The sequence below is a fragment of the Phascolarctos cinereus genome, unplaced genomic scaffold (assembly GCF_003287225.1).
Source record: "Phascolarctos cinereus isolate Bilbo 61053 unplaced genomic scaffold, phaCin_HiC Scaffold_2;HRSCAF=192, whole genome shotgun sequence".
NCBI classification, from domain to species: Eukaryota; Metazoa; Chordata; class Mammalia; order Diprotodontia; family Phascolarctidae; genus Phascolarctos; species Phascolarctos cinereus.
The window spans coordinates 7,538,725-7,566,569 of NW_027555625.1; the positions used below are offsets into that span (position 1 = coordinate 7,538,725).

General features: G+C 52.6%; 1 protein-coding gene across 1 annotated transcript in view; it reads left to right on the top strand.

Moving 5' to 3' along the window:
* The window catches only part of NBAS (NBAS subunit of NRZ tethering complex), a 252,708-nt gene that overhangs the window by 171,660 nt on the left and 53,203 nt on the right, over nt 1-27,845 (top strand). Inside the window, 6 exon segments of the mRNA XM_078149224.1 lie at nt 4,527-4,637; nt 12,117-12,367; nt 13,094-13,428; nt 21,681-21,899; nt 22,294-22,496; nt 26,900-26,989. Coding sequence (XP_078005350.1) covers nt 4,527-4,637; nt 12,117-12,367; nt 13,094-13,428; nt 21,681-21,899; nt 22,294-22,496; nt 26,900-26,989 — 1,209 coding nt within the window.

Here is a 27,845-nt window from a genome sequence, read left to right on the forward strand (position 1 = left end):
GGGCTGCGGGATGGATTTTGTCGGATGTCAGGCTGTCGTGAGACCTTTTCCGTCCCCCTCCCCCTCCTTCCCTCTCCATTCTCTCTCCACCGCCACCCCATATCTGTCTAGGACAGGGAGAGGTATGACTCTGGTCATCTCTGGAGGTGAGATCTCTGAAGTCTTCTTTCCCCAGGCCTCTGTCCGTCCCAAGTCCAGTCCAGTTAGCCTGTAGTCTGCTAAAGGCTGAGGTGGTCAGCGATCAGGAGGCCAGCCTCACTGGATCTCAGAGTAGAAGGCGAGCAGGGAGGCGTAGGTCAGTGCACAGTTAGGAAGAGGCTGGCCCCTGAAGGGCTCTGGAGGCCGCAGTTGTGATAGCAGTTCTCTTTGTTAAGTCAGGGTGAGGGGATGCTGGGGGGCCAGGGGGCTGTGAGGGGGGAGGGAAGAAGAGGAGGAAGATTTGGAACAAAAGAGAAAGCCCAGAAGGAGCTACCAAGAGCAGGCTGCTTGGCCACAGTGGAAGGGGAGGAGGAGGAGGAGGCGGGCAGGATTGGGTGTGGGATCTCTCCTGTGGACCCAGGGCAGCAGCAGCAGCCCCGCCACACTGCCCTCTCCTCCCTAGCACCCAGCAGCCTGAGGGATTCAGGCACTGGTGTGCCTGCCTTACAGGTGATGAAACCGAGGCCACGGCGTCCGATGCTGTGAGCCAGGTCTGACGGGCTCAGGTGCAGGTGTGCTCTCCCACTCTGTCCCCCCTCAGCAGGTGAGGTGCCAGCTGGAAGAAGGGGATTAAGGAATTGTGTTTCTGATCCCCAGATAGAATATGGCTCCTGGGGAGGCCTGGGCTTCCTGATAGGAGGTCCTCTGTAAGAGGTGGTGCGGGGGGCCCTGTGAGGGCACGCCTGTTGTGGTACAGGTGATCCCCAAGGTCCCTTCCCGGGCTGAGGGTCTGCATTCTGTGGCCCTTTGACAGAATCATCCATCACGTGGGGGTCCCTGGTGCTGAATTCCCCAGAGCCCCTTTCTCACTGTTAGCACATGTGAGTGTCAACAGACTGCTGCCCTCATGGAGCAGGCTCCCTTGCCATCCACCCAGAGGGGGACACGTGTCGATTCTCAGAGGTCCTTGGGCACTGTCTGGTTGAAATCTCATTCGTGAGGGCCACCTCAGCTTTTAGTCCTGTTTGGGTTTCCAGTCTCTGGGCCTAAGGATGGCCCGCTCCCAAGGTGAAGGAGGTCCCCGGTTCTGGAATCCCTGCTGCTCCTTTCCCTACTTCCCTATGTCCTCTCCTGGCAAAGAATAAAATGAAAGAATCCCCTAGTTTTGCCCTGGCCCTTGGCCAGACTTGTTCTGGGTAGTGCTAGCTTCTGCTGATCTTGTGGGAGAAGGGAAGGGGTTGTGCTTCCCTCCTCTAGTTCCTACACCTTGCAGAGCCTTCCCCCAGGTTGCCATCCTCTCACCAGCAGCATGCATGAGTGCGCTGTGGCTCCATGCTCTGCATTTCCTGCTTTTCCCCTCCTCCCAGCCCCCCAGGCCTCCCAAGCTCGGGGTCTGCACGGCCAGAGGTTCTTAGCGCAGGAGCATTCCCTGGCAGATGGGGAGTGGATCTTGGGTGGCTGGAAGCATTTTATGCTTTTATGCGGGTTGGTTTTTTGATTTTGTATTCTAGTGAATGGGCTGGGCCAAGCAGTCTGGGCAAGGGAGTGCTTTCAGGAATCCAAGTGGGCCGTACTTCCTGAAGGATAAAATCATGCTTTTGATGAAGGTGTTAGTGCTTCTTCCTCCCTCCCATTATGACAGTGGACTCTGTGCAGGCGAGGGTACATTGGAGGAGGCTGGCTTTGAGTGAACATACATGTTGACCCCACCTAGTGTGTGCCTGAGGTCAGACAGGAGGTAGAGAAACTCCAGGCCAGGGCTAGTGGGCAGTAGCAGGGTAGACCTGTAATCTGCTGACCCCCAGATCCAGAGATCTTCCCGAGCCCCTCCCTCTGAACCTGTCTAAATGTTGACGATGCCTTTCCGTGGTGAACTTGTCCCTCCTCAACTATCTGTGTCCAGCAGATGGGGCCTGGGCCACTCTGAAGAGCTCTTAGCCCAATTCTCTATTCAGAGAAATGCTTCTGGGAATAATCATTGAGCATTCACAGATCCCGTTTAGTTCCTCAGCAGTTTGCGTGTCATTGGCTGGAACCCTGAAGGTATGCCTAGCACAGTCCCAAAACACAGGGGCCCCTCTTTCCTGCTTCACATCTCCCTTCTCCTCAGATGCTCTTCATTCTGTCCTCCAAACAACTCTAGCTTATTGTCCCTTGGGCCCCAGACCCCAGAGCCAACCATCCCTCTCCCACCAAATGGGCACACATCAAGACTGGATCTGTGTTGACCTGGCCACCTTGGCTTTTGTAGTCCATAGTTAAGTCAAACAAAACATCCCTTTGTCATAGCCCCTGCTTTCAGAGAGCTTACAGTTTAGGGGGAGGGTGGCAGTGGGGAGGGGGATAAGCCAGATGCACAAATAATTCTAACACAAATTAGGAAATGCACAGTTACATAGGAGAGACAAGCAGATTGGTCCAAGGAGCTCAGAGGGAGTGATGGCTTGGGGCTGGGTAGATCAGTGGGGATGAAGAGGGAGGGAGGATGTGCCCTGGTGGAGATGGGTCAGTGGCAGGTGGAGTTGGGAAGGTCATTTCTGGGCACGGGGCCCAGGAAGTTCAAACAGCTAAGCGTGAAAGGTCAGAACTAGCCAGGTTCAGAGTAGCCACGTTTGGCCAGAGGACAGTGTGTGAAGGGGGTGTTCACTATGAAGGAGGCCTGGAAAGGTGGGCTTCCATCAGAGGATGGAGGGCTTGGAAGGTGTGGTGTTCTTACTGGGAAGATGCTGAGGAGCTCTGAGTAGGGCAGTCTGTTAGCCCCATGGAGCGGCAGTGGGATCAGGGTTGAGCTTTCTGGGGCGTGTCTTGTTTCCCCAACTAGAGAGAGCAGCAGCTTCTGAGGGTAGGTACTGCATTCTGATCCCGCGTAGGGCCTCGCCCACAGGACAGGCTGGGTAGAGACTTACTGAATGGCTGACCCAAGTAAGTAATTGGTGGTTAAAGGGAAAACTGACAAGACTATCTTGATGTAAGCAATTCTGAGAAAATTAAGTCTCATAAATTAATCTGACCTGATGCTTAGTCTGTGGTGTCCTTGTTCAGTTAATTAGGAAAAGGATTTCCTTGTGATTCACGGCGTTCAGGGATTTCTTTTCTCAGTCTTTCATTCCTTGTTGATTTGTGTATGTGCAGAAAAGCAAAATGGAAAGTAATTGTCGCTTTTAAATCTGCTTTGTGATGAATTGTAAAAGTGCTCCTCTCCCTAAAACCTTGCTTTGGCAGGAAGTGTCTTCCTTCCTAATGCTCAGGACTTCCCTTGGCTCAGCCACGTTTCTTCCCACAACCCCTTACCTCAGCAGATACAGTGGCCAGAAGTTGTCCCCACCTGGCATCCGGCCTCCTGGCTGTGAGCCCCAGTGAATGTACAGGGACTTCTCAGCTTGTTTTCCAGAACCTGCTCCCACCGCCCTGGCCTTGGAAGACCCCTTGTCCTTTCCCGTCTAGTGAAGCATTAGTGGAGGATGTTAGTGGAGGACCAGAGGATATAGATCTGGACAGGCCATAAGCCTTCTCTAGGCCCTTTCTGTCCATCACTCTAAGAGAAAAATGAGACACAGAATGGAGTTCTCCAAGGTCACACAGGCAGTGAGTTCTAGAGCTGGGATTCCTGCCCCTGGCCCCCAATTCAGTTAAACAAATGTTTCCTGAGGGCCTCCTGTTCACGGAGAGCTGTGCCGGGGAGAGGTGTCCTCTAGATTGGATAAGATGCAGCGCCTCTCTCCGTGACGCTGCCAGGCTGGCAGCCAGCATATGCGAATAGCCATGCACCTTTGTAAGAGAGCTCCTACCTTTTCCCTCCTCTGAGGGAACCACAGTAACATTGTGAGGTAGACACCTTGGTTATCCCCCTTTTAGAGATGAGGAAACTGAGCTCCAGAGAAGTCCTAGTCTTGTAGACTTGGATCTGGGCAGGAGCTCAGAGGCCATCCTGGGACGGCCAGCCCCTTCGTCTCGTGGGAGTATCGAAGGGGGTTTCTCATTGTCTGCCCGTAAGCCTCTGCCGTCTCTGAACGACTTGCCCAAGGTCATGCTGCTAATGTGCCACAGAGCTGGGGTCCCAAGGTCTCCTACGCAGAGTAACCCCTTGGGTATTTCTGGTGTTGAAGGAGTAGATTGCGTCAGCCTCCCCTTCAGACTGAAGACCCCTGTGTCCCTAAGGCATGGGGGAGGTCAGGAACATGGATCCTCTCTAGGTTTTTCCCCCTTTGGTGTGGGCCCCGTGATATTCCGGTGTGCTGACGCTGACCCCTGGGCAAGCCCAGAAAGCGTCAGACACTAGGGATGGCGTGCCATGAATGACCGGCCAGGGAGCGAGGCCTCTGAATGTTTTCTGTGTGGCTCATGGTGACCTTGTCTCTTTCTTCCCTTGGGGCTGGTCATTCTTCTAGGACGCTCGAGAACAACGTCTACGACATCGCCCTTTCCTTGGCCCAGCGGTACAGCGTGCCACGTTGGGAGGTTTACATGACCCACCTGGAGTTCCTGTTCACGGACTGTAGGTAAGTCTGTGCTCGCGTCCTGGAGGACGTGGGCCGTGGCCCATCCTTTGCATAGGTAGGCTCCTGCTTTGGGAGTCTTGGGAGTGACGTGGGTAGCTCAGGGGTTTTCTTTAGGCTGAGGACTTCCGGACAAGCCGTGTTCTAGAATCTTAGGGACTTTCCTGTTCCCCTGCCGGTGCCGCTTGGAAGGAATGGGATGGGAAGCCATGGTGGGGGCCTTCCTTGTATGCGTGGCCTGTCTTGTTTTCTCTGTTGTTTGGTGAAGATTCTTCCACTCCTACTTCAGCTAGATGTTAGCCTCTGGCACCTCCCTTGGCACAGCATTCCAGCCTAAGTCACTGGGCAGGAACCAGAAAGTAGCAGCAGCGTGGTCATTTCTACGTGTCTCTGCTGGAGTTCTCTGTTGGTAACCCGGTGTAGGTTCTAGTCAGTGGTTGAGGGGATGAGTGGATGACCATCTTCTTGAGAAATAGAAAGAGCAGTGATTCCAGACCATTTTGTTTCAGAAGGAGTTTAATGTGATTGTCACTAAAGAACCCTGTCGGTTCCAGCCTGCACGCGTGTGCCGTCTGCCCCTTCCCTCGACCCCTTGGCTGCCGCTCCAGCTCCCCCCTGATCACCCACTCTTAGATGATCGCGGCAGATGCATTCATCATGTCCCCGCTGCCCACAGCCATTGTCAGGGCTCCCTGAGTCCAGGCCCAGGGCTCTGTCCACTGAGCTGCCAGCTGCCTCCCCTCCCCACCAGCCATCATCCTATTAAAAATAAGAATAGCAACCAGCATTTGTGTAGCACTTGAAGGTTTGCAAAGCACTTTACAAATGTCATCTGATTGGATCCTCATGGTAGCTGGAGTCAGGGCTGTGTCCTTGGAGTGGATTCAGGGGTCTCAGTTGAGCCTCGGGTATTCCATATATCTCAGAACTTGTCCGGAGAGGTCGGTGGGGGCAGTGACCGTGACGTGTCCCTCTTCCACAGAACTGTGATACTCAGGATTGGACAGTGGTCTACAGTCTGAGTCATTCAGCAGCTGTTCTTTGCCTCAGGACTTTAATGGCTCCAGGGTCCCTGGGGTTCATAGTCAATTCACTGGTGAAGAGTGCATCAAGTTTGTTTCTCTGTATATGTTGTGATTCTTGGGCTCAAAGATCACTGCAGACAGTAACTGCAGCCATGAAATTAAAACATGCTTGCTCCTTGGAAGGAAAGCTCTGGCAGATCTGGACAGCATACTGAAAAGCAGACATCGCCTTGCCAGCAAAGGTCCACATAGCCAAAGCTGTGGCCTTTCCAGTAGCAATGTGTGGCCGTGAGAGCTGGACCGTAAGGAAAGCTGGGTGCCGCAGAATTGGTGCTTTGGAGTAGCATGGAGATCGGATCAGTCAGTACTTAAAGAAGTTAACTCGGGCTGTTCATTGGGATGTCAAATACTGAAGCTGAAGCTTAAATGCTTTGGTCACATAAAGAGAAGATGGGACTCCTTGGAAAAGACCCTGGTGTTGAGAAAGGTTGAAACAAAAGGAGAAGGGGCCGGCAGAGGATGAGATGGATGGATGGTGTCATGGAAACAGTGAACATGAGCTTGGGCAGACTTTGGGGACCGTAATCTGCCTTTTCACCCCCCCACCCCAATTCCAATCCCCCTCAATACTTCCCTCCCTCCAAGTGAGAAAGCCAAGATGAATTAGAAACATGTGCAGTCTTCAAGATGCATTTCCACACTGGCCCTATCCAGAGAATGTAATTGTCTCATTCTGCATTCTGAGCCCTTTCTCCCTCTTTCAGGAAGCAGCATGTTCCATCATTTTTACTTCTGCAGTGTTATACTCAGTTTTTTGGGGAAGGAATTCTTGGCTGTAAGCCCATCTCCTTTGTCTTCTAGAATATTGTATTTCAAGCTCTTTGCTCCTGTATAGTGTTGGCTGATAAATCTTGTATGCTCTTGACTGTGGCTACGCAGTACTTGAATTTTTTTCCTTTCTGGCTGCTTGCAGTAATTTTTTCTTTGATCTGGAAGCTCTAAATTTTGGCTTTGAAATTCCTGGGCATTTTCATTTTGGGGTTTCTTTCAGGAGGTAACTGGTGGATTCTTTCTATTTCCACTTAACCCTCTGGTTCTTAAGAGATCTTGGCAGTTTTAATTTAAGATTTCTTAGAATAGAATGTGAAAACTCCTTGTTTTGTTGTGGCGTGCAGGTAGTCCAACAATCCTTCTCTCCTCAATTTGTTTTCTAGAGCAGTTCTTTCTGCTGTGAGTTAGCTTACCATTTCTTCTCTATTTTCAGTCTTTGTCATTGTTTTCCTATTTCTTGTGGCCTCCAATTTGATCCATTCTGATTTTCAGGGGATTTGTGGCTTGGTCGGGTTTGGTGTCTCTTGTGCCCAACCTGTTTCTGTCTCTGTTTCTTTCTCCTTTCTCTCTCTCTCTCTGCTCCCTCCTTTATTTCTGTCTCTGTCTCTGTCTCTCTCTGCTCCCTCCTTTGTTTCTGTCTCTGTCTCTCTTTCTCTCTCTCTCTCTCTCTCTCTCTCTCTCTCTCTCTCTCTCTCTCTCTCTCTCTCCCCTCCTTTGTTTCTGTTTCTGTCTCTGTTTCTTTCTCCTCTCTCTCTCTCTCTCTCTCTCTCTCTCTCTCTCTCTCTCTCTCTCTCTCTCTCTCCCTCCTTTGTTTCTGTCTCTGTCTCTTTTTTCTCTCTCTCTCTCTCTCCTCCCTCCCTTGTTTCTGTCTGTCTGTCTGTCTGTCTGTCTGTCTCTCTCTCTCTCTCTCTCTCTCCCCTCCTTTGTTTCTGTTTCTGTCTCTGTTTCTTTCTCCTCCTCTCTCTCTCTCTCTCTCTCTCTCTCTCTCTCTCTCTCTCTCTCCTCCCTCCTTTGTTTCTGTCTCTGTCTCTCTCTTTCTCTCTGTCTCTCTCTCTCCTGCCTCCTTTGTTTCTGTCTCTGTCTCTCTGTTTCTCTTTCTCCTTTCTCTCTCTCTCCCTAATCTCTGTGTCTTCTGCCTCCTCCCTTTCCCTCTTTCCTCCCTCCTCTCTCTCTGTCTCTGTCTCCTCCCTCCTCTCTCTCTGTCTCTATTTCTTTCCTTCTGTCTCCTCCCCCCCTCTCTCTGATACTGCACTGCCTCATCCTCACTGGGCCTCATTTTCCTCCCCTCTAGAAGGCAATCTATTATGACCCCGAGCTCTGGGTCCTGTGGTCTGAGGAGAAGCCATGGCCCCCAGGGCAGCCTTCTGCCGGGGAGCCTCTCTGAGCTCAGCTCAGCCAGGTTTTGGCTGATGCCCGCAAAGTAGATCTGCATGAAAGAGATACTGGAAAGTTACTGAAATTCAGGACTATTTATATCAAGGAAGAGAAAGTAGCTAGGCTGCGCTCACCCATTTGTTTTCTTGTCTGTGCTGCTTGAGTTAGTATTCATTGCAGACTGAGAGAAAACTAACTGCATTTGAATAAATGATTTGTCCTGTAATTGCACCAGGCCCTTACACACACACTTATTTTGACTCCATCTTCTTCCTGGCGTGATTGACAGCTGGAAGCCATTCTAGTACACCTTAATCATAGGATTAGTATTAATAATTCATGCCTTGTGCATTGTGTGCTGCTAAAAGCTAGTTTACGCCAGTAGTTAATCTTTGATAGTCAAATATTCCGTATTTGTATAAGCTGCTTTATAGCTAAAACTTGGAGGGGGGGAGAGAGGCACTCAGCTGTTTATGAGGGTAATCATTTATTTGTTAAAGCAGAGCCTACAGTGATTGCCTGGCGTCTAGTGGTGGCCCTTTGAATGTGGATTCCTTGGAATGCTTTTCTCAGATTTCATTTCATGTTCCGAGGGGAGAGATAACAGCTTCTTTCTCCGGAGCCTATTAAAATGGTCTCTTGATCACAGACGTTTGTAAAAGATGTTAGCACATTGTAATTTCCTGGGGAAGGAGGTGTCTGTATTTATCATGTGTCAGTAGAGGTATTCCAATACATGTGTCAATCTTGACAAGATAATTAACCTGAATTGCTGATGAGACAGACCCGGTTGTGGGCACAGTAAAATCTAGGGATGGAGAATGGGGGGATGTCATTTTGCCCAAGGTCGACATTACACCCCGAATGAAGTGGAGAAAGCGAGAGCTGTTTTCTTTCTGTTTTTGTGGGCAGATCCCCCAGCTGTTCTAGTTTATGGAGGGTCAGGAGGAAGGATCATGGTAGATTCCCTTTGTGACAGAGTCAAGACTGGCATCGTCTTAGGGGCAGTGTTAGGTGGGTTCTGTAGTTTGGCTCTCCTTTGGAGGCTGTTGGACATCACCTGTTTTGTGGTGGATATGAGACATGTCCACCTCTGTCGTAGTGTGGTGGGAGGGAGAGAGGACTGCTGATTTATCTCACTTGCTTTTCCGCACAGTTTTACCTTCCCACTACTTTGAAACATTCTCAAGTGAATTTTGGAAAAAAAAATTTTTTTTTGATTAATTCCTCATACCAGGCTAGAGATTTGGTTTTTCTCTTTGTAGCCAGGTGACCATGGGCAAGTGATACAAATTTTCAGAGTCTTTTTCTCATTTGTAAAGTAGTCATGTGATCATCGATCGAAAGACCTGGGGATGTTGCCTGGGAATAGAGGAGACTTGGGGTTGGTGGGCAGGGAGCTGTCCTCGAGAGAGATTAGATTTGTTGACAGGAGGCAACAACTTGGAGCAGTAGGTGGGAGTGAAGGAGTCAAGTTGTGGCTGCTGCCTAGCAGTAGAGCGACCAGCAGAGGGATGAGCTGCCTGGGGAGTACAGACTCCCCTCTGCAGAAGCCTTCAGGAGAAGAAGATGGATGGCTGTGGGGTGGAGACGCTTCCATTCTGTTTGGACTGGGTGGCCCCCGAGGGCTGTTGTGGCTCCAGATTCTCTCATTTGATTGTGTCATGGTGCTTTCCCGTATTGCCCATGGTGGTGGTGAGTATCGAAAGAGACAGAGTGCCCTGCACACAGGAGGTTCTTGGGGCCTAGTGTCTAAGAGACATCAGGCCAGCTTCCCCTTCTCTAGAGCCAGCAGATGACCGTGGTGAAACCACTCAGTCTTGGTTCTTCATCAGTAAGATGGGGCTAGTGCTGCTTATAATACTGACCTAATAGTGAGGACCGGCGGTCACCCTGGTAGGAGGACACTTTTCAGAAGTGAGCCCTGGCTGAGCTCCTCCCATTCTTATCATCACCACCATTTTGTGCTCACGTCTGCTGATCAGCCATGTGTCAGGGTGATCTCAATGACTTCATTCTTTTCATCATCAGAGAAGTTGGTCCCGTGCAAAACGCCAACTGTCATTCTTGCAAACTTCACGTTCTCTGTCTTGTTGCGAGGCTTCTCCAAAGAAGGGCTTTCTGTGGCTGAATGAGCACATGCAGATGCCCTCTCCCTGCCCAGGACTACAACGAGGGGCTGGTCCTCATCTCAGCCTGTTCTCACAGGACTCTGGTCTTCCCTCATAGGGCTTCATAGCTTGAAAAAGGTTCGATCCAAGGAGTTTGGAGATGATGAGAGTTTGGCCTGGCAATACGGAGTAGAAACGTTCCCAAGTGTTCATCAGTCACTCTTCTGTCCCGTGACCAAGGACAACGATTCTGCCTTGCTAATGCTCTGGTGTTTTATTTGTGGAGTTCTTAAGGATATTTTGAGATCTCTTATTTGTAGGATGGGCATTTGTCCTCTGTCAGTATGTGAATGCTTTTGGTGTATAATTCTAGCCCAAGGCACCTAGCCACTAGCCAAGTGCAATGATTTCTTATGCAGCTTCCCCCATTTCCTTGAACAATTGTCTTTGCTCTCCAAGTCCAGGATGTGTGAGGATATCTCTCTGTCATTATGACCTGGCCTTAAAGTGCCATCGTGGACCCCTTTGTTTCTGTAAGTATAGCCATATGATTCAGTAGTCTGTTTGAGGCTTCTTTGCTAACAGGTGGCTGGTTGAGTTCTTGGGTCCACCTTGGGGCTTTCCCTAGGCGCCATCTTGAAGAAACCACTTCACGCTACAGTCAGCAAATCAGTGACTTGTGCCTGTTTCTAATCTTGGTGAAGTGATGTCTCCTCGTTCAGAAAGTGTTTCCCTGGGTTGATGTGTGTCTCGTGTTCTGAGGACATCAGTCAATCTTCTCCTGTCTTTTTGGGGAGGAGGTATTAATCTTACTAAATCTCCTTATGGTGTTGGTTTGAAATGGAATGAATCTTTGTGCTGGTAGTGGCCTTGAACACAGTAGATTATAGCCCTCTGTTGTTGCTTTTTCTCATCCCTGTCCGTGTCCCTGTCCCCTTCCCCTCAGAGGCTGGCCTTTGCCTCCGACATCCACTTGCCTTGTTCAGAATGACTCCATGTGGGTCTTCACTTGGACTGTGTGTGGTGAATGAACTTTCGATGGCAGGTGCCATTTTGATCATACTGGAATCCTCTCATGCTGGGAGCATTTTTGTCCCCAAGCCTGACCTCATAACAGGCCAGGAGGCAGAGCTTGCTTGGCCTTGTCTACTTCCTCCAGGCTGGTCGCAGAGGGAGCCAGAGCCCGAAGGGCCGGGGGAGGTTTGGGTTATGGCAAGAGGCTGAGGGGGTCGTGAAGCTGAGACGTTAAGATGGGTCCTCTTGCTTCTGGGCCCATCGTGCTGTTGTCGGTGACCACTGTAAGCAAAGCTGTTCATTTTGTTTTATGTCTTGGCTGCTGAAGAAAAGCCAAACCTGGCGTGTGTGTCTTCGGCAAACTCGGTTTTTCTAGGGGAATGACCCCTGGTGGTGCCTCAGCCCCTCAATGAGTCCCAGCATGGTCAGTACATCCACTTTAGCATAAGAAACATCCTTTCTCTCCCTATTGGTAAAGAACCCATGCACTTCCCCAAGGAAGTGGCTCAGGATCTGGCCATGGTCGAGAGAAGAGGATGGAAAGCCCTTAGGACATCATTGGAGCATCTCCCGCGTCCCGCGTGGGCTGCCACTTTCCTCTCCTTGCCTGGGCCACAATCTGGTGCACATCCTCTGTGGCTCCCCTTGCTGTCTCCTGGCTCTGTCCCCATCCCTGTCAAGTCCTGGCCCCAGACGGCACCTTCTCCACGGAGCCCTGCCTCGGTCTCCCTGTCCAAAGTCAGCTCCTTTTCTTAGATTTTGTGTGGCACTTTGTAGAGCCTTACCTCGGGATCCATTTTGTTGCCTTGTGCGTGATAGCCGCTGGCATGTCTGTTTGTTTCCGCCTCTCCCAGATGGCCACCCGGAGGCCAGCAGCTGGATCTCCCCACTGCCAGGGCTCCTCTTAGGTGCATCCGCCCATTAGGTATTCCCTCCACCCCTCTGCTATGGCCAGACGTCTCCTTGCCCTGTGGCCCCAGCAGCCAGGCTCTCCCTGCCCGGGGCTGATAAATCGGTCATCTCCTGGCCTACTCTGCAAGGCCTACATTGAGCAGAGAGGGAACAGAGGGTGAGTTAGTTGGCTTGGTGCCAGTGTTGAAAGCCATGACTCTGTCTTTGACTTGCAGCTTGTCTACTGCAGAGATAGAAGGCCGAGCCCAAGCTCTGGGGCTCCTCGAGGCCTTGAAGGCTGACCCTGACCTCTTTCACGAGCGCATGGCCAAGTATGTTTACCCCGGGATTAGAGGCACCGATCATGAAAGGCTGCTCTACTTCTTCAGCCTGCTGGCGAGCTGCGGCTGCCCGGGATTTGGGAAGCGGGCCATAGCGCCCGACACGCACGTTCGGCTGCTGAGGAAATTGAAGGTAGTGGCGTCAGGTAAGAGATGGCATCAGTAACCGCTCAGCTCGCGCCTGCATCGTCCAGAGGAGAGAAGGTCATTCTGTCAGCAAGCACTTCCTTGCTACCAGAAATTCAAGTCAATTTTATTGATAGCTTTTGTTTTTATATTGTCCTTACCTTTCCCTCCTCCTGGAAAGCCAGCCTTACAACAAAGAATTAAAAAAGAAAAACGGAACAGAACCAGTCAGTCCCCTGAGAATAATCGCACGTCCTGTGCCGTGTTCTGCGCCCTGGGCCCTTGTGGAGGCGGAGGGGACCTCACTTCTCAGCCTCGGGCCCTTGCTTGGTCTGCGATCTTGGACCTTCGTACCCCTGCGGTGCCCTCCAGTGCCCCCTCCCTGTCCTCTTTCCCCTGAGATGGCCTCCTCTCTGCTTGCTCTCCAGCTTCTCTCCTCCTCTGCTTTCTCCCTCTTTCCCTTCTAGCCCTTCTCCTTCCCTAGGGGTTACCCTCTGCAGCTGAGCCAGTCAGCCATGTCCGTCCTCTCTGGGCCCTGCCCCAGAGCCAGCTCCCTCCCAGTCTCTGGCCTGGAGCCGTGCTCTGCGGGTGCTGCACAGGAGTTTCTCTCCTTACCGCTGTTCTCGCTGCTTTGGCTGTGCCCAGGTGGACGCCTGAGCAGCCTGCACTCTGGCATGCAGCAGGCTTTGGGACGTGGTCAGCCAGGCAGCGAGTACTCACTTACTGTTTCCTCCTTCTGCCAAAAGGTCTGAATTACAAGAAACTGACCGATGAAAATGCCAGTCCTCTGGAAGCACTGGAGCCCGTCCTCACCAGTCAGAATATTCTCTCCATATCCAAGCTGGCTTCCAAGATCCCCAAGCCAGATGGGTCCGTGCTGTCCCCCAGCTCCCTCTACACCGTCTGGCTGCAGAAACTGTTTTGGAGGGGTGACCCCCAACTCATCAAGAAAGCCCCCGAGTCCGTAGCGGAATGGCTCCATGCCTACGATGCGTGTGCCAAGTACTTTGATCGTCTCCACCCGGGTGACCTCCTCACTGTGCTGGACTCGATGACGTTTTCTCCAGAGGCTGTGACCCAGGTAATTTGACTCATCCCCAAGAAGCCAGTGGGCCGTTTTTGATGCGATGCTTGGGGTGGCCCCCAGCTGAGGGGCCTCAGACTTCGTTTTTCTGAATTTTGGAGTGGCTGTGACCTCTGAGTTAGCAGAGGCAGTCGAGACATGGCACGAGCTTTCTGTGCTGCTCCACACTCGGCTGCTTTAGCATTAGACTGAGGGAGACTGGGGCCCTTGGGGGTCCCCCGGCTCGGTCCTGCGCGGGCCCTGAGCCCCTGGGCCTTTCCTTGTGGAACCAGCCCCCAGAGGACCACAGTCTTCTAACAAGGGCCCTGGCTGTGTCTAGAGGGGCGGGTGTCCTGGGGGGGGACGGGCATGTCCTGCTGTGAGTGACCAGAGGCTGGTCATTTAATTCTCTGTGCCTCAGTTTCCTGTCTATGATATAGGACTAATAATCCGTGTGACAACCTTCCTTTGAAAGCTGTTTTGAGGAGCAGCTGAGGTAATATAAGTAAACTAAACAAATGTAATAATGACATTAATCAGTAATAAACATTTATGCCAGGCATGTGCTGAGCACTGGGGATATAAATGCAGAGAAAGAAATAATTCCTACCTAAAATGACCATACATTCTAATGGGAGAGATAAGTACACATAAAAAACAGACGACATAAACAAAGTGAATATGCGTAAACATGGATGAGGAAGAGGCGGAAGGGAACGAGCATCGATTGAGCGCCTGCTGTGTACCAGGCCCTGTGAAACCCCTGCGAGGATTATCCCTACAAGGCGGTGAATAACTTTTCTAGAGCACCTTAGGGTCTATAGAGTGTCTTCTGGCCTGGACTTGTGAGGGCGTCAGCTACTGAGAAGAGCCCTCCTCTGAGACCGGCCAGCGCCTGGTCTCTGTTACGGTCTCTGAGAATGGCCTGGAAGGAAGCCTCGTCGTTGTGGGGGCCGGTGGTCCTCACCACAGCCTCGGGAGGGAGATGCTACCGATACGATTATCCCCATTTGACAGACTTGGCAGGACCCCGAGGGGCGGGGGCAGCTTGAGTAAGGTGGGCTTGGGTTTGGGGTGGAAAAGCAAAGACCACCTGTCCAGCAGCTGGTGTGATCCCCGTGCCGTGGGCTGCCCGGCCCAGCTGGGAGGGCTGTCCGGTCAGGTAGTGCCCTGTGGAGGCCCTCTTGTTCAGGTGCGGGGTGGCCTGGAGGCCTCTGTCTTGGCTGAGCCGAGAGGCGTTGGTCAGTGTGCCTGAAGTCCTGAGTGGGGGCAGAGGCCCCCCCGCCTCCCCCCTCGCCCACCAGGGCCCTAAACCTGTCTCCCAAGGCGTGCTTTGAGTGCCCTTCCCCAGTCCCTGGGACGCTGCAAGCTCCTGAGAGCTCCAAGGTCCCAGCGTGAGCTGAGAGGAGTGTTGGGTCTCGAGGCGGGGGAGCTCTGTGGTCCTCTGACAGCCAGCCTTTCACTTTGGAGCCTTCCCCCTCCCCTTTGCTTTGCTTCAGAAGCGTGCGTCTGATTCCTCGATTTAAAAAGACTCCCTCCTGGACTGGGGGTGCTCCCCATCCGCAGGAGATGGCACCCACCTGTCAGGAGCGCATTCTAAACAAAGAAATGCAGCTGGGTTTTCCTAAACTTGCAGAACAGCAGATGTTCGCCAGCTTGCATTTGGTGGTAAAAATGTGTGAAATACAAGTGTTCATACACAGTGTGCAGCTTTTCAGCGTAGCAGCATTCCTTTCAAAACCTAATTAACAGGGAATAGCAGCCCCAGGACAGGGAAGCCAGCCTTCCCTACCCACAGGCACTGGTGAGGAACAACCCACATAGCCCGCCCATATCCGTGCAGTCCAGAGGTGAGGTGGTGTTCACGCTTGGGCCTGAAGGACCACCGCATAGGTGCCCAGGCCAGGGCTGGGAAGGGGCGTGGTGGCTTGCTCCCTTGTTCTAGAAAAGACCTCTTGCCCTTGAAGTCCAAAAGACTTTAAACAACATGTTGATAAAATTCTTATCCATTTGTTTTTTACAAATATCTGTAACTCTTTTGGCACGAATGGGACTCCCTCATACCTCTGTTTACCTTTCTTCATGTTTTGGTGGAGTTGAGTAATGGCTTCCTTTTACATCTGTGCTTATCAGCGGACATTAATGTAGGAGAAATCCTTTTATTTTCAGTCAGTCAGTATGCATTTATTAAGTAGTTACTGTGTAGCAGGCGCTGAATTATCATTCAGTTCAATTCAATAATCATATATTAACTGCCTCTAGCGGACTAGGCCCTGCTCGGTATTTGAGGTACAGAAACAAAAATAAAATCACCTTTACTCTCAAAGAACTTAGACTTTACTTGATCAGTGTGCGTGTGTGCATGTATGATCTACACATAGATGTCTACTGTAATATACATAATTATACATGATATACATACACATGTAACTATGTAATTATGCACAGATAAATACAAATTACAAAGTGATCTGAAGTGGGGCTCAGTAATGAGGGTGCTCAGAAAAGACCTCTCTTAAGAGGATATGGTACTTGGAATGAGGTTTTTTTCCCCTTTTCAACATTTTTATTAACATTTCAACCACAAGTGGTCTCTCCTGATCCCCAACCTGATTCTTTTTAAATAATATTTCCTCCCAATTATATGTAAAAATAATTTTTAACATTTTTTTAAAAATTTGAGTTTTTAATTCTCTTCCTTCTTCCCCTTTCCCTGAGACAGTAAGCAATCTAATGCAGGTTATACATGTGTAATCATGTAAAACATATTTCCACATTAGTTACTTTGTGGAAGAAAATTCAAAAAAAAAGAGAAAGAGAAAATGAAACATAGCCCCATCTTACTACTGATGATCCCACAGTCTTTGTCACCAAAATGTCAGCATCTGCATTTGCCTGTGAAATGTTATCCAATTGGGCTTAGCCTGCCAGTCTAGTCTTCCAAGGCCTTTCTGCCTTAGTCTTTTTTTTAAGCTATAAAATGTAAGTGAATAAATACCTTGGGTGTGATGATTGAGGCACAAGGACTCCGCCATAGGAGTCGACGGTAGTCAGTTAATGATCGTTCACTCCGTGTCCGCCATATTTTCCAACCTCTTTACTCCTGTGATCTCCTTTGACCCACACGACCACTCTGGGAAGTAGGTCCTCATTATGCCCATTTTGCATTGAAATGAATGAGACGTCGAGGTGAGGCCTCCAGACAGTCGTGATAAGGGGTGACCCCAGAACTCAGGCTCTAGGAGGCATTACTGCTCTCGGTCAGAGGACCCCTTACTCAGTTGTACACGTGCCAGAAAAGAGGGAGTCTTTGTGGGAAAACCCTCGGGGGCTCCACATTGGTGTGGTTCTGTTGACTCTGCATCCCGCGTCCTGCCTGCAGGAGCAGACCGTTCAGAGTTGGGAGGTGATTGAGGGCCCTGGCCTCTGGAGTCAGGGGCTCAGTTCTGGGCCTCGGTCGTGCTTCAGGAAGGATGTTGACAGCCAGGCCACCCCAGCCACCCGAGGATCCATTCGAGGTAGAAGGAAGATGTGGAAGGACAATTCACCTGCCCACGGGGCCTGATGTGTGTTCCAGGAGAGACTGGCTTCCTTCTCCTTGGTCCCAAAGGGCAGCATGTGGTGCAGGGGGGCAAGTGGATGAGAGGAAGATGGAAATTCAGGAATAAGAGAAGGGATTGTGAGCCCTGGACAGCAGCAGAGTGGGCCTTCTCGGGAGGAGGGAAGCAAGCCCTCTGTTAGCTCTGGTCTTCCATGGAGGTTTGTGGCCCCTAGTTGGGGTGGATGTAGACTGTCCTGGTGTCTTTTGTAAGACAGGATGACCCCTAAGGCCTGTCACTCCCTCCTCCTCCTCCTCTCTGGGCTTCTGTGACCTGGCTCTCCCCTGGCTTTTCTCCCACCTTCTTTCCCACCTTTGCTGGATCGTCATCCTGGTCTCACCTCCTAACTGGAGGTGTCCCCAAGGCATCTGCTGTGGTCTTCTGTGCTCCCCTGTCTCGGTTTACCACCTCCACGCCAATGATCCCCAAGTCTGCAGAGCTGCCTTTGTCTTCTGAGCTCCAGCCTCAGACCATCAGCTGCCTACTGGACATTTCCCCCTGGATTCCTGTTCAGTGTCTCAAACTCAACACAGTCAAAAGAGAATGCATTTTATCTTCCTTCACTCCAGGCGCCCAAAACAGGAGCCAGGCAGCACTCCTACAGGCCCGTTTCCATCAAGGGCTGCGCCGTCTTCCCAGTCACCTCCTTTTGTTCCCATGACGTCTCCTCAGTGCTGGCCTCGCCTTCACCTCCCGTATACCCACAGTGTGTCTCGCCTGCGGCCCTGCGGCCCCTGCAGGCTCTCCATCACCAGCCTAGCTCTGGCCCGTCCTGGGGATGCCTGTCACCATCTGTGGCCCAGCCAGATCGTCCCTGGATGGGAGATGCCGTCCCTGGCTTTGGCGTCTCTGCCCAGGAGGACAGCTGTGCTGGCCGTGTCCTGCCGGGTCCCCTCAGCCTCATGGAATGCCTGGGCTCCTTCGAGGCGCAGCGTGGGCACCAGCCCTCATCCGGGTTCCTTGCGAGCCCTCGGAATCGCAGCAAGTCCGCAGCAGCGCCGCACTCCTTCTGTGTTGGCTATTTCTTCCCAGCAGAACGTAAGCTCCTTGAGGACGGGGGGTTTCTTGAACATCATGCCCAGCCCAGGAAGACTTGGGCTCCAACCTGGCCTCCGACAGACTTCCTGTGCGATGCTGGGCTCAGTTTCCTCATCTGTCACCCGAGGTTCTGCCCGATGGAAGGGTGCAGTAGCTCTTTTGGGCAGGGGGTAGAGCCGGGGTTTCGCTGGAACAGGCCTGGCCCCTGTGATATTCCTCAGTGTCTCCGAGGTGGGCTTGCCGTGGTGAGGGACCCTCCAAGACTGGCCCTCTGTCCCTGGGCCATGCTCGCACTCGCCCAGCCCCTCGTGGGAGGGTTTGGCTGCTGGCTTTTTGTTGAGGGTCAGAGACAGGGCTTGGACTCGGGCCTTGGAGGAGCCGTCTTTCTGCTGAGCGGAGTCAGGGTGACCCCAGTAAGAACATCTGGGTCATTTGGGGAGGGGGAGACTGTTGAGGGCTCAATCGGAAAAAGGGTTTTTTAGCCCCAGGCCTGCTGAGCATCTCATGCTGCTCATCATAGTGTGGCCTGCCTTCACAGCCGTCCTCTTGGAACAGCCCTGAGCTCACTCCTAGGGTTACTAGTTTAGAGACGTGGGGTGGATCGTCATGGAACCAGAGATCCTCTGTATTCTGCATGCCCCGTGGACTGTGAGAAGAGTCTTCAGGACAGGCGCTAGCTGCGCAGCCCTACAGAGGTAGGGAGTGAGACAGGGACAGCCTGCTTTCTCTCCATTAGAATTCTCCACCTCATTATTTGTTTGTCTCATTTTTAAAAACCCGTACATGAAATTTCATTGTTAAATTTGTGTTTCTGGAAGAGTATCCGAGGGCCTCTGGGTAATGGACATGTTTTTGTAAATTGGAAAAAAGCAATCACAGCGTGAGTCAAGAAAGCCCCTGGGCAGTCAGGGACAGCCCTGAGCTCCTCCACTGTTAATATGGTTCGATCTCCGGGAGAATCATGTCATCTCTGAATAATGAATATGGTCCTGAATTTGTTTACTTGGGATTCTGTTAATAACTGTCGAGATGCATTTCGTTTTTTAAAAAAGCGTTTGGCTAAAGATCGTTTGAAGTGAGAAGTCCACCAGTAAACAAACATTTACTAAGAGCTCAGTCTGCGCCAGGCCCTTGGCTAAGCTCTGGGGAGAGCTTACTCTATGTGTACTATATTACACACATATATACACGCATATATACAGATGTATACTCTGTTACATACATGCTGTATGCCTGTCCTCAGGGAGCTTCTGTTCCAGTGGAGGAGGACCACTCATCACAAAGAAGCTGGACAAAGGGGAGTTGAGGGGGCTGTGGAGGGGGCGTAGAGCCCGTCTGGAGAAGCGGGGGCAGAGGCTGGAGAAGATGCCCTGGGCACGTTCCTTGCACAGAGAGCAGCTGAGCCAGCAGGGGAAGGGGCCGAGGGCAGAGTGAGGAGGGCCTTTCTGTGCCAAGGTGGGGGTGGAAGCCAAGGGGGCCCCCCAGGGAGTCCATTCACTCATCTACCGCCATCTTCTGTTTGAGCTTCATTCAGTGTAGAGGGGATACCAGCTGTAATTAGCCCTGCCCCAGTGGAGGGTCCTTGGTGTATGGAGCAGGGAATCAGGGGGGCTGGTTGTCTGGAGGCCTGGTTCTTTCCTGTGCACCACCCTGCCTTATTTGCTCCTGAGGAGAGAAGTCACGCCTATGCGTGACGTAGCCAGGAGCCCCTGTGTCTGAAGATTGGACTCTAGCCTTGCCAGCCAGGACTGCCTGTCTCTGTGGAGCGTTCTCTCCATAGTAGGGCCTTAAGAAATATCTGTTGAATTTCCTGAATGGAGAGGAGAACAAGAGAGGAACTGAACGATACACGCAGTGAATGAATGTAGTGCTTCCTGTGTGCCAGGCAGGAGTCAGTAAGCATTTATTAAGCACCTTCAGTGTGCTAGGCCCTGGGGATACAAAGAAAGGCAAAACACAGTTCTCTGCTCTCCAGGAGCTCGGTCTAATCAGGAAGACGATATGCAAACCCTCGGTTAAAGCCAAATGTGCCCAGCATCATCTCGGGTGGGCTCGTCTCAGAGGGAAGATGTGAGAATTGTTTTCTGCTCTGGCTCTCCTCCAGCCTGATTAATCCTTTGGGGATGGTACATTGGCCGTCTTTTGCTCAATTCTTACCTAGCCCCAAGTCTTGAATGAGCATGGCCTTGGACAAACTAAGTAAGGCCTGGGAAAGACCATAATTCATTAGTTAATTATTCACTTAATGATATTTTTTTCCCCAATTACACGTAAAGATAGTTTTCAGCATTCATTTTTACAAGATCTTGAATTCCAAATTTTTCTTTCTCCCTCCCTTCCCCCTTCCCCAAGACAGCAAGCAATATGATATAGGCTATACTTGTACAGTCATATTAAACACATTTCCATATTAGTCATGTTGTGAAAGAAGAATCAGAGCAAAAGGGAAAACCACGAGAAAGAAATGAAACAAAGAAAGAAAAAAAAAGATAAAAGGAGATCACAGAATGCTTCGAGCTGCATTCAGACTTCATATTTCTGGATGTGGACAGTATTTCCATCATGAGTCTTTTGGATATGTCTTAGACCCTTGCATTGCTGAGAAGAGCCAAGTCCATCATAGTTGATCATCGTACAACATGGCTGTTACTGTGTACGACGTTCTCCTGCTTCTGCTCACCTCACTCAGCATCAGTTCTTGTAAGGAAGGGCCTTCATTTAGAACTGCATCCTGGGCTATCACCTGTGGTCTTGACCTTTGCCTTGCCACTGGACTTTGATGATTCTGGAAGAGACAGTAAGCCTAACAACTTGGGCTGCCGTGCCAACCTGAAATCCAGTTCACGAGTAGCTCAGGTCTTTGCCTTTGGGCTGCATTGGTGTGAATGAAGGCCAAACGACAATCACCACGCCAGAATGAAGGGGATCAGAAAAGGCTTCCCGTAGAAGGTGGGACCCAGCCAGGAGGTGGAGAAGGGCAGGGAAGGCATTCCAGTCATGGCACACTGCTGGGAAAACACCCGGAGAAGGGAGATGGGAGATGGAGGCTGGAGGGGGAGGAACAGCCAGGAGGCCCGTGGCCGCTGGCGAGGTGGTATGAGGTGGAAAGGGGCCACCTTAGGGAGGATTAAAGGCCAAATGGAGGATTTTCTCTTTGATCCTGAAGGCAATAGGGAGCTTTTGGAGGTGATGAGAGTCAACTCTGTCTTTAAAGGAAGGTGACTTTGATAACTGAGGGCAGGGTGGACTGGGGCAGGGAGAGGCTGGAGGCAGGGAGACCACACCCCCAGCAGCTACTGCAGTAGTCTAGGGGTGAAGGATGAAGCATGGTGCTAAGGGGAGGGAGTCACAATACAAAAGCAGAGATGTTTTCTGGCCTCAAGGCCTTACTGGTCAAAGGGCAGTGGCATTGGGAGCAGGATAGGGTGTGGGCTTCAGTCCTGATGTTGAGAGGGCATGAATGGTCCCCCAGGGCAAGAATAGGAAAGGGGGACTGGTTTGCCCAGAGCTCCTCTAGTGGGGGGTGACACGTGGGAGGGGGCTGCAGGGGACTGGAGGGAAAGCCTGACCTGCAGGCTTCTTGGTCACATTTCCCTAAGCAGAGCCCAAAGACTTGCTTTTCTTTCCCCTAAGCTGACCGTGGATGCCCGTACAGAGATGACACGGAAGGCTATCGCCACCATCGAACATTTTATTGAGAAGCGCAGGAAGAGAAATCTGGACCAGGATTCAGAGGAGCCTGCCGCTTCCCCTGTCCTTTACAGGGATGCCCTCAGACACCTGGAGCAGTCCCTGGCTCACCTGGAGACACTCCAGCACAGCTTCATTGCTTCCCTGAAGAACAGTGAGCAGGTGAGTTCCCTCACAAGCTCCCCACCAGGGTCCTATGTACACAGACAGACAGATGGAGGGAGGGGCAGATCACGCAGTGTCGTGGGGAGCTGATGCCTTCCGGCCCTGTGACCCCAGGCAGGCGCCTTCGCTGGCCAGGCTCTTGGCCAGGGGAGGTGTCAGCCGGCCTTAGCTGGAGGTCCATTCCACACTGGAAGCTCCCTGTGCCGACCAGCTCCGGGCAGCCGAGCGCCTGCTTCATGAGCTCTTGGGGCGTGGTGCACAGGACACCCTCTGGCCTATGCTCCTCTCTGGGATGCTGTTTTCCTGAAGGCCGGCCACAGCCCCCAGGGAGCCTTAGGGTCTGCCCCCCGGATGGTGCCTGCTCACGTCCCCTCTGCCTGTCTCTCCACAGGACAAGTTCCGGCACTATGCTGACCTCTATGACCTCTCGCGATCTGAGAAGGCCAAGATCCAGGAGCAGGCCATCACCATGTGTCTGGACGGGCAGCCGCTGGCCATGGTGCAGCAGCTGTTGGAGGTGGCTGTGGGCCCCTTGGACCTTTCCACCAAGACAGTCGTCCACGGCGCGGTCATGTGCGTGCTCTCTCTGTTGAGGTGAGCCAGGTGGTGAGCGCCAAGAGCATGAAAGGAGGCATCTTCCCATAGCTGTCCTTGGGAGATGTGGTGGGCCGAGGCGTGGTCTGATGTGGTTTGGCTTCCCGGGGGGCCACTGCCTTGGAGTTCTCTTGTTCCCCTGTTGCAACAGGGCTGGTGATTTTGGGGGTTTCTCTGGCCTCCCTCTGAGCTCCCTGGGTTGGGACTTTGCTGCAGCTAAACCCTGTTTGCCAATGCAGATGGATCCCCGTGCTGGAGCTTCTAGTATTAATGCTGAGATGCTGGGTGGCCAGACTCAGCCTGCGTCTTCAGGAGGTGGCAGCCAGGGCCCTCCACCCCCCAACACTGCCTCTGACCCTCCTTGTTCACAAAGATGAGCCGGCGTCCCTTAGCTGTGGTCCCAGGCTCATCGATGGTGGCCAACGCAGTTGTCCATGTGGCTCAGCAGGGAGCCCTCTTCAGCCTTTGTGAAAGTCCTGCTGTATGCAGAGACAGGCCTGGCTGGTAGGGGGAGGCCAGGCCTCCTGCAGTTGCCCCGCATCCTGCTGCTGCAGTAGGGCCTCAGGCCCTGCAGGGTGGTGAAGTCCTTGGCCCCAAGGACCATGTCCAGCTTGTGCTTTACCCCATCCCTGGGTCAGCACAATCTCACTGCAGGCCCTGTGTGTCCTGTGAGTCCTGAGGGAAAAGGTCAGTAAGAGGCACTGGGAAAAGCACTGTCCCAGAGCCTGGAGATCTGGGTTCACACCCATTTCCAGGAGATCAGTGACCATGGACAGCTCAGTTTCCTCATCTATAAAGTGGGAACAGTAATGCCTGTGCTACCTGCCTCATGGGCCTAAAAGAGTTCAGAGGTGTGAGTTGTTACTGTGACTGATGGTGGGGGAGTGAGCAGAGGCTTCCTGGGGGACAGGATGGGAGTTTGGTGTGGCTTTTCAGGGGTCGGGCAGGTCAGCAGGGAAGGCTGAGAAGGGAGCAGAGCAGAAGCCTGCTCCAGGGGACAGTGTGGCTGGTGGGCTCTGACTGGAGGACAGGAATGTGAGGTGTGGCCGGAAGCTTTGAGAGCCTGTCCGAGGACTTGGAGTTGTGATTTGACAGACGTCCAGGAGCCTTGAAGGGTTTTCAGAAAACCAGGGATGCAGTTAAACACAGCCCTGAGGACGAAGAGGGGTCGTCATCTGAGGGGCTGCGGGGGTCAGAGACCCGGTGACCCAGGCCAGGCTGGCGGGGAGGGGCCGGGCCCGGGGTCCCGAGGAGCCAGAGCCAGCGCCGGCCGGACAGCAGATCATCTACAAGCATTTATGTAGTGCTTGCTGGATGCCAGGCTCTGAGCTGGGGACAACATGGGCCCGTGCAGCTGTGTACAAAGCCAGTGAAGGCAAAGTCTAGGAAGAACCAGTGGAGAGCGCACTGGGTGTGGAGGCAGGAAGGCCTGAGTTCAAATTCAGCCTCAGTACCGCCTGGCCTGGTGACCCTGGGCAAGTCATCTCCCTTGGTTTCCTCCACTATCACAGGGAGACAGTAATAGCACTGACCTGCCAGGGCTGTTGTGAATGTAGTGAGGTAATATTGGTCAAGCCCTTTGGAAGTCTGCAAGCACTAGATGCAGGCTAGTCACTGCTGTTGTCATTTCAGTAGATTGGGGTGTTGTCAGCAGGGAGGAGATAGTTGGGGCTGCTGAGTGAATGAGGGAGCCCAGGGAAAATGTGGAGAAGAGAGGAGGGTGAGGGCAGCCCCTTGGTTTGTGATTTCTTCAGCCGTGTCCTGACGTCGGTGGGAGGAGGTGAAGGCCGGGCCCCGGGGAATGGGCCCAGTATCAGGGAAATACCTTATGTGACCAAGATTAGGAAGAAGGTGGATGACATGCAGGGCCTCCAGAGCCCTCGTGCCCGCAGGCTGAGTGACCCCTGTCTGGTGGTGTTGGTGGGAGACAGGCCGGATATGGGCCTGGTGGGAGGAAGGAAGCGTGAGGCTTTCCCCAGGGGCTTCGGAGCACTCAGACGTGAAGGGGCCAGGGAAGCCGGGGCAGGAAGAACGCGAGGGGCTGGCAGTGCGCGCCCGCACAGCAAGTGCCCCTGTTCCACGTGGGATGGAGTCTCACGGATGGAGCCAGAGAATATGACAGGGCTTCTGTTTCCACCTGCTTCCTTCTACCAAAGCCTGGGGAAGGTGGCAGAGGCCTCTGGCGGGCTCAGGTGGGTCCTGGGTGGGCTTAGGAGAATGTGGTTAGAGCCGGGGGAGGGCCCGCCCCTGGAGATCCCACCTCCTTTATCTGATCACAGTTTGAAAGGAAGCCCCGGTCCAAAGTGAGGGTGCTCTTTGGGGTCTCAGCACACAACCGGCCGAGGAGATGGAAAAGCAGGAGCGAGCCTGGAAAGGGAGCCCGGAGAATAAAGAGGCATCCAGAGCTTTCCTTTGGATCGCCCAATGAGGCCAGAAGATTGAGCAGCGTTTAATTTATTCTGCTCAGAAGCATTCTTTGTCATTCTTTGCTGCTCTTGAGGAGCTCTGTGATTAAATGCGGAGCCCAATCTAGGAGTCTTCATAGCTTTAATTACACCCGCCTCCAGCCAGGTTCCCCTCAATGCCTGGAGGGCTCTGGCAGCTGTGACACAAAATACCCTCTGAGTTTTGGAAATAACGAATTCTAAGCAATTTGGCTCTGTTCCTTTTCTGCTCCCAGAGATTTGGGGTTGTTGGCCCTCGGAATCAAAACAATAGGAGACGTGTCCCTTTGCAGCCGTGATGGCTCATATCTCACATCCAGGCCCTGGGAATTGTAATTATCACTTTCTTTTGTTGTTATTTTTGCTTCTCCAGCCAAGCTTTATGCTGTGCACGGGGACAGTAGCCTGTTTTCAGCCTGTGGTTTGTGGCGGTAGGCTTCGGCTGGCACTCTCCCCATCTGCTGTGCTCCCACTTAGCAGCTTTGTGGAGACACTGTCCCCCTGTGCTTTGGGAGGGGGCCAGCAGCCTCAGGCCCAGAATCCAGCCTGGCCCAAGGAATGAGCCAGCAGGAGTTGGGGGCCTGTCTCCTTCTCCTTACTGGTCAGCCCAGCCCAGCGCTGATGAAAATATCAGAGGCCTCCCAGAAAGACCCTCCAGTTTACCCCAAAGGCCCAAGGATCCCGGGATCTCAGAGGGGGTCCGGCTCCCAGAGGGGGGTCGGGCTCCCAGAAGGGGGTCAGGCTCTCAGAGGGGGGTCCAGGTCTCAGAGGGTGTTCTGGCTCTTAGAAGGAGGTTGGGCTCTCAGAGAGGGGTCCAGTTCTCAGAGGGAGGTCCAGCTCTCAGAGGGTGGGCTGGCTCTCGGAGGGGGGTCCAGGTCTCAGGGGGGGTCCTGGCTGTCAGAAGGGGGTCGGGCTGCTCATCTTACCCTTTCCTCTGTGGGCCCATCAGCTGTTGGGCCTCCTAGATATGCCCAGGAGGGTAATGTGTGCTAACATTGGGCACATAGATGATTAGCTGTTAACATGTGCCTACCTGGAGAGTGTAGCTTATTCTTCTTCCTGACTCTGACAATATTTCAGAAGCCTCCAGGAGTGTGCAGAGGCGGGTGTTACCCGCTCCTGACGCTGCAGTCCGGACACTTGGCTCTCGCTGGAGCCTGCTAAATGTCATGTTTCTTTTTGTGACTGTGCACACCCTGAGCCCCTGCCTTTGAGAGGCAGAGGTCTTTGGTTGTAAAGTCTTCCTACTTTGGGAGCTCTATCTTGACTCAGTAAATAAGCATTTATTGAGCACCTGCTGTGTGCCAGGCACGGCACTGTATGTTCCTGATGCAAAGGCAGAGAAGAGGAAGTCTTTCCTGTTAGACTGTGAGCTCCCCAGGCCAGAGACTTTCTGTGTTTCCTTGTCTCTCCAGTATGGGCACAGGGCCTGGCCCTTAGTGGGCATGTAGCAAATGTTTGCTGACTGACTGTGGGCCTGTTTGCCTGTGGGAGCCCCCGTTCAGCTGGGGAGGCAGCCTGGGGGACATGCCCAGGTATGCTCTGCTCCTCTGCTCCTGGAAGGGCCATGTTGCACCTCCGTTGGCTGCTCTATGAATGGCCTTTGGGGCAGTGTCTTCAGAAGTCAGAGGCTCACTCTGCCTCAGATGGTGCCCACAGCCCACTGCCCCACCCTCACTGCTCCCGGGGTGGGTGGAGGACTGGACACACGAGGTCCTCTGTCGGTTTCATGACCATCGTGCTCTGAGGGTCACTTGGCAATGGTCATTGGGAGATTGCCAGCCCCAAACGCTTCTTCGGGCATGGAAGCAGCGTTCCCCTGGGGATGGGCCCCTCGCGTGGTGTGGAATCCAGAGGTGTGCAGTCACCTCCTTCTCCACCTCGGTGCCCAGGGACCAGCTCTCTCTGTTTGGGTGATGGCTTAGTAAGCTCCTCTCTGCTTTTCTTTTCCTTGGACAGTGGGGGTATCCCTGACCTGCCCGTGCCTGGGGACCCACTCCATGTCCTGGAAAGTATCATTTCATCGGTGCATGCAAGCGTGGAAAAGGGGTAAGTGTGGGGCCCACCCCAGCCGGGGCCTGTCCCTGAAGGCTCTCTCCACCTCCAGTTCTGAAGTCGGGGGTCTAGGCAGATCCCTGAGGGCTCCTGAGGACACAGAGTCCTGACTGAGAGCAGGAAGGGACTGTCACGGTCATCGAGGCCATTTCAGTCAGTCAGTCAATGAACAACCAATTAATTGCCTACACTATGCTTGGCACCAGGGATAGAAAGACAGCCCCTGCCTTCAAGGAGCTTATAGTCTAAGGGGGAGACATAGGACAAACAGGCAGTTGTTACAAGAAGGAAGGGGCTGGAATGAAGAGGGGTTGGAGAGGCTTCGTTTCACTTTAAAGGTGGGGAAGCAGGCTTGGAAAGAGGGATTCCACTGCTGATAATGCTGATGCTGATAACAAGCAGTGATAGCCAGCTGAATGCTCCTCAGTCACTACTTCATCTGATCCTCAGGGAGGGGTTACTGGGATTTCCACTTTACAGATGAGGAAAGTGAGGCAGCAGCGGTGAAGTGACTTTCCCAGGATTTCACAGCTAGTGTGTATCTGAGGCAGAATCTGAACTCGGGTCTTCTCGCCTGCAGGCCTGGCACTTTGTTCACTACACCTGGGTTTAGTTAAACTAAATGGGTGCTAGACAAATGCTTTATTTAAGGCGTCTTGGCCTGCCTTGTGGTCAGCCTCTGGTCTCTCTTCCTAGAAATCCAGCTATCTGAGTTTGCGTCCCCTCCCTGCTTCTTCAGGGAAATTCTGCTTTCCTTTCTTTTTCACTCCTAACCCAGTAACTGCCCCAGACAGTGTGCTCTGCCTACCCTGTAATGACCATCCCATCTGTGACCACGTTGAGCGGGCAC